Source organism: Sinocyclocheilus anshuiensis, unplaced genomic scaffold (assembly GCF_001515605.1).
Source record: "Sinocyclocheilus anshuiensis isolate Anshui unplaced genomic scaffold, SAMN03320099.WGS_v1.1 scaffold982, whole genome shotgun sequence".
Classification (NCBI taxonomy): Eukaryota; Metazoa; Chordata; class Actinopteri; order Cypriniformes; family Cyprinidae; genus Sinocyclocheilus; species Sinocyclocheilus anshuiensis.
Window position 1 is genome coordinate 101991 of NW_015539879.1, and position 5985 is coordinate 107975.

The 5985-nt window shown below is 40.4% G+C and overlaps 2 protein-coding genes across 5 annotated transcripts in view; one reads left to right on the plus strand and one right to left on the minus strand.

Annotated features, from left to right (window-relative positions):
* Positions 1-4110, plus strand: part of LOC107685388 (gastrula zinc finger protein XlCGF57.1) — a 10511-nt gene extending 6401 nt beyond the window's left edge. For 2 of the 4 annotated variants that reach the window (XM_016481955.1, XM_016481956.1), the window contains exon 3: positions 2151-4110. In XM_016481955.1, coding sequence (XP_016337441.1) covers positions 2151-3679 — 1529 coding nt within the window. In that variant the 3' untranslated portion in view covers positions 3680-4110. Of the gene's footprint in view, positions 1-1703; positions 1732-2150 lie in introns of those variants that run through there. The other 2 variants (XR_001633947.1, XM_016481957.1) reach the window with 2 other exon arrangements.
* The window catches only part of LOC107685389 (gastrula zinc finger protein XlCGF57.1-like), a 228654-nt gene that overhangs the window by 86072 nt on the left and 136597 nt on the right, over positions 1-5985 (minus strand). The gene's annotated exons all lie outside the window — the stretch shown is intronic.

The window sequence follows — 5985 nt, forward strand, 5'->3', positions numbered from 1 at the left end:
TCACCACTCACTTCCACACCAAGACAAACACAACTGGGAAGGGAGGGAGGGCTTCACTTCTGTGGCTCTCTGCCTGTCAGTGATGTGCCGATCAATGTGTACTACACTGCTGTGCTACGGAGGATATGTGAGGGGAGGAAGTCTCAACATTTCCCGAACCGACCTGATATTTTGATGTTTTATTTGTTTGACAGGGAAGGTTGTGTGCAAACAGAAACACACACGTGCACATATATACATATATTAATTTACTTAAAAAAAAAAAAAACTCCCCAGAAAAAAGGGCACTTTCTCTCGAGGAAGAAGGGCAGGTGCTCAAGCCCCCTTTGATGTCTATGTGTGCACGTGCCTGCATAGAATTAATTCATTCATATGTTCTTTCATATAATTTCTCTTAGCACTCTGCCTTTCATGTTTTCACATATATTGCGCCTACATGAGATTGTTACTAAATTTGCTTAATGCCAAGCAGAATTTACCATTTTAACGATAATTAAAATATGAAATGATAAAACCAACCGTTAAGATTTTTTATTATGGTTTATTGTCAAATTGGTAACCATTTCATCCCTACTATAAAGAATCACTCTTTTCCCGCTTGAAGAAAGGTTTTGTTCGTCATGCAGACAACCAACATCCACGTAAACTGATGAGTTTTAGGAGTGACAGACACATTTAATTACTGGAGTGAATCTGCTAAATTCTTCTGAGAGTCACTCCTGAAATTGTAATAACCGTAGCAATAGACTGGACTAAACAAATCTATATCAAAATAAACCTGTGCAAACAAATATTTGATTTATTTAATTTATTCAATGCATTAATTAAATAATACATTACACATTATTAGAATTAATGATTAACCTATTTGTTTTTTTATGTTCATCTAAATGGCACGAGACCGTGACTTTCCATGCACATGCTATACTTCTTACTTCAGTACAATAAAAGTGCTAAAAATGGTTATAATAGTAATTTTCAGAAAATCCAAAAGCAAAAAATTAGAATAATTGGCAAATGAGGTAATGAGTGATCCTCTGCATCCATCTACTGGTTGTAGTGGTAGTTTAGTGGTAATTTCATGACATTTTCATTTTATAAGTGTTTGTTTTCCACAAGGTTGCACATTGCAATTTTGTTACCTTTTTCTCTCCAGTGGCCTGTAGCATGAAGCGTGATGAACAAATCCAACCTGGTTTATGTCACTTTGCTCACAGCTAATTGGTCCAGGTTGGGTTTGCGATCTCTAAACCAGAATAAAACCTGCTCTGGAGCAGGGTAGCCATGTAGCATAAGTTACCATGGTGACGAAACCCGCTCAAAACCAACCCACCATCTTGAGCCTGAAAACTCAGCGAACACGAATTTAACTGAAACCGGCTTCGTGCTACAGGCCTCTGATGAGTTTGTGTTGTTATAAACAACAGTTCTTTTTATTTTGTAGCTGGTGCATGGAATTTGAAGTTTAATGTTGTTGTGAGGTTGAATTGTAAATGGATGTTGTTTGGATTGTGATACTGGGCTATATAAACAAAACTGACAATGTCAGGAAATAGGTGTTCCGTTTCTGCAGTCTGCCACTTTGGGCAAATAAAATGTTTCTCTGAGAACATTTCTTGGATTTTGTGTCCTGTATGCAACATTAATGTCCTTTGCCTGCCACATGCCTGCTTAAACTGCACTATTTTTGGTTGTTTTTTTAGAGATGCAGTTTTAGAGATGTAAAACTTTCAACCCAAAAAAATACAGCCCTGGTCTATGCTGTCAAAAGATCTAATAGCACTAAAAGAGAGATGTAACCGTAATAAGCACAGTTTCTGTGTTACAATGGGGCTTACATTCTGACTGAAAGGGTTTACAAATATAGTTTCTCGTACTAAACAGTTAAGAACATACTATTTTTTTTTTGTTTGATAATTGACAAGTAGCATTTTTTGGCCTGCAGGTTTTTCATAAAGTCCTACAATTAACAATACTGAAAGGTTCTGAGATTTCAGTTGATTAATCTTTGAAATCTAACCAATCTTAGTGCATAGGATCTAACATACATGTTGATTTTGATGCTTTAATGCTTTTGTGTTTGTTTTGATGGCTGTTGCTTTATGCCATTAAATTGAGGTTAACTTGTTTTTGTCTTTTTTTCACTTTAGACTTTATGGCTTTGAAAGAGGAGAGACAAGAATTGAATGAAATGGAAGAGAAAGACCAGTGTGAGAAACATGATTTCATAAATGGAGAAAAATCTTTTAGCGCACATACATCTTCACAAAAAAGAGCTCAGACGAATGGAAGTTATTTCACCTGTTTTCAGTGTGGAAAATGTTTCTCTCAAAAAGGAAACCTTAATGTCCACATGAAAGTTCATATCAGCGAGAAGCCGTACACATGCCCTCAGTGTGGAAAAAGTTTTACCCTTAAAGGAAACCTTAATACCCACATGAAAATTCACACTGGAGAGAGTCCTTACACCTGCATACAGTGTGGGAGCAGCTTCTCACGAAAAGGAAGTCTTAAGACTCACATGAGACTTCACACTGGAGAGAAACCTTATACATGCCCTCAGTGTGGAAACAGTTTTACACGTAAAGGAACCCTTAATACCCACATGAGAATTCACACTGGAGAGAAGCCTTACACCTGCAAAATGTGTGGGAACACCTTTTCACGAAAAGAAAGTCTAAAGACTCACATGAGAATTCACACCAGAGAGAAGCCTTACACATGTCCTCTGTGTGGAAAGAATTTTACACGTAAAGGAACCCTTAATGCCCACATGAGATGTCACACTGGACCTCACTTCTCACAAAAAGAAGGTCTTAAGGCTCCCATCAAAATTCACACTGGAGAGAAGCCGAGGTGTTTCACAAACAGGAAACACCTTAAGGATCATGTAGTAACTCATGCCGGAAAGAAGCCTTTTATGTGCCAACACTGTGGAAAGAGTTTCACACTTAATGGAAACTTCAAGGTTCACATGCGAATTCACACTGGAGAGAAACCGTACACGTGTGATCAGTGTGGAAAGAGTTTCAGACATAAAGTAACGCTTAATTACCACATGAGGATTCACTCAAGAGAGAACAGTTTTCTGTGTTGTCAGTGTGGAAAGAGTTTCACAGACAGTAAAGAACTAAAGAGTCATGTAATAACTCACCGTAATAACACTGGAGCAAATACTTTCATGTGCCATTACTGTGGAAAGGCTTGCATAAACGCAGCAAACCTTGAGATTCACATGAGAGTTCACACTGGAGAGAAGCCTTTTATCTGTCTCCAGTGTGGAAAGAGTTTCTCACGTAAAGGAAACCTTCAGACTCACATAAGGCTTCACACTGGAGAGAAGCCTTTCACATGTCTTCAGTGTGAGAAGAGTTTCACATATCAAAGAGACCTGAAAGGTCATTTGCAAACTCACTCTAGAAAGAAATTGCAGAGTTCTGAGTGTGACAAGAAGTTTAGAAAAAGAAGCGATTTTAAAAATCACCTGCACATTCACTCTAGAGGAAAGAGATTTAATTCTGTTCAGTGCAACAAAAAATTTCTACTGCCATCACACTTACTGATGCATCCGAAAAGTCATGCATATATGAGACCCTATTTGTGTTCTATATGTGGAAAGAGATTTAAATGGCTCAGCAATTTAAAATGGCACCAGAAAATATGTATTATGCGAAATTAATTTCAATTGTTTCAAACATCACTCATTCATTTGATTGAGTTTAAAACCTCCAAAATGTTAATTATTAGTTTTATTAATATTATTATAAGTATTCATGTAAAATATTAGATAAAGTTGAAGCTTGCTGTGAAATGCCACGATGTACTGTAAATGAACAATCATAAATGAAAGGACATAAACGGAATGAAATAATAAACATTGCATTATCTGATTCAACTTGTGTTTTAAACGTTTTCAATCTGAACCTGTATTTGGCTACTGTTGGGGTTCCTGTGATGACATCTTGAAGTTGGTTCCAGTTGTGGGTTGCCTTATAGCTAAACACTGTCTCACACAATCTTATGTTTGCAGCCTGATGCTAAAGTGATTTAAATCAAAGACTACAGAAATACAAAGACGGTTCACTCCTATACTTATGAATGGGAGAAACTGCAACGTGCAATATGGCGGAATAGTCCTGCCTTCTAAATGAAAGAGCCAGTCGCTGATTGGTAAAGTCATTGCGTCATTGCTGCTGCCGTTAGAAGCTCAGGTTCCCATAGAAACCGGAGGCTAGACCAGCCAATGCGCATGTGTGAAGGTGTACAGACGTGACAGTTTTAAAGAAGATGTGCTGCCCAAACTTGGAAGCTCTCTTTATTAACTGTAAGCCTTTTTATTCGCCGCGGGAGTTTTCCTCGTTTATTCTGGTGAGTACGTACATTCCTCCTGACGCACGTGTAAGCGCGGCGCTAGAACTGTTGGCCGATCAAATTACACACAGAGCAGCGTTATCCGGACTCTTTCATTATCATTCTCGGGGATTTTAATAAAGCTAATCTCACCGTTAACTGCCTAAATATAGACAGCACATCACGTGCCCCACCAGAGACCGCAATATACTGGACCACTGCTACACTGTTTTAAAGGATGCATACCACTCTGTCCCCCGAGCAGCGCTGGGACTCTCTGATCACTGTTTGGTTCATCTTCTACCAGCCTACAGGCAGAAACTCAAATCTGCTAAGCCTGTAGTAAAAACTGTAAAGACATGGACTGTTGAAGCAGAGCAGGATTTACAGGCCTGCTTCGAACTTACTGATTGGAGTGTTTTTGAGGCTGCAGCTACTGATCTGGATGAGCTTACTGACACCGTGACATCCTACATTAGTTTCTGTGAGGACATGTGTGTACCCACCAGGACTTATTTAACATTTAACAACGACAAACCTTGTTTCAGTACAAAACTCAAACAGCTTCGCCAGGCCAAAGAGGATGCCTACAGGAGTAGGGACAAAGACTTGTACAAACAGGACAAATACAGACTAAATAGGGAGATAAGAGTGGCAAAGTTAAACTACTCTGGAAAGCTAAAAAAAACAGCTTTCAAGCAATGACCCTACATCAGTGTGGAAAGGCCTGAAAGCCATCACCGGCTACAAAACCCCATCCCACAGCACTGAGGCCAATCAACAACTGGCCGAAGACCTGAACGAGTTTTAATGCAGGTTTGAAAAGCAAAAGCCTGGTATGACACCCCACACCCACTCCTACCGTCTCACAGCACAGCCATCAACTCCCTCCCCCCTACTGTTTCTCAACCTGTACTCAAGATCTGTGAAGATGATGTAAGCAAAGTCTTCAGGAGACAGAAGATAAGGAAAGCCAAAGGCCCAGACGGTGTCTCTCCAGCCTGCCTCAAAGCCTGTGCTGTCCAGCTGTCATCCATCTTCACATTGATCTTCAACAGATCCCTGGAGCTGGGTGAAGTCCCCTCCTGCTTCAAACGCTCCATCATCATCCCTGTACCCAAGAAACCAAAAATCACAGGACTTAATGACTACAGACCTGTTGCTTTAACGTCTATGGTCATGAAGTCATTTGAGAGACTGGCGTTGGCCCACCTGAAGGACATTACTGGACCCTTGCTGGACCCCCTGCAGTTTGCTTACCGAGCAAACAGGTCTGTGGATGATGCAGTCAATATGGGACTGCACTACATCCTGCAACATCTGGACAAACCAGGGACTTATGCAAGGATCTTGTTTGTGGACTTCAGCTCCGCTTTCAACACCATCATCCCGGACACCCTTCAGAATAATCTGACCCAGCTCTCTGTACCCACATCCATCTATCAGTGGATCACCAGCTTCCTGACAGACAGGCAGCAGCTAGTGAGGATGGGAAAACTCACATCCAACACCTGCACCGGAGTTCCTCGGCTGCGTTCTCTCCCCACTGCTATTCTCCCTCTACACAAATGACTGCACCTCTAAAGACCCCTCTGTCAAACTCCTGAAGTTTGCAGATGACACTACAGTCATCGG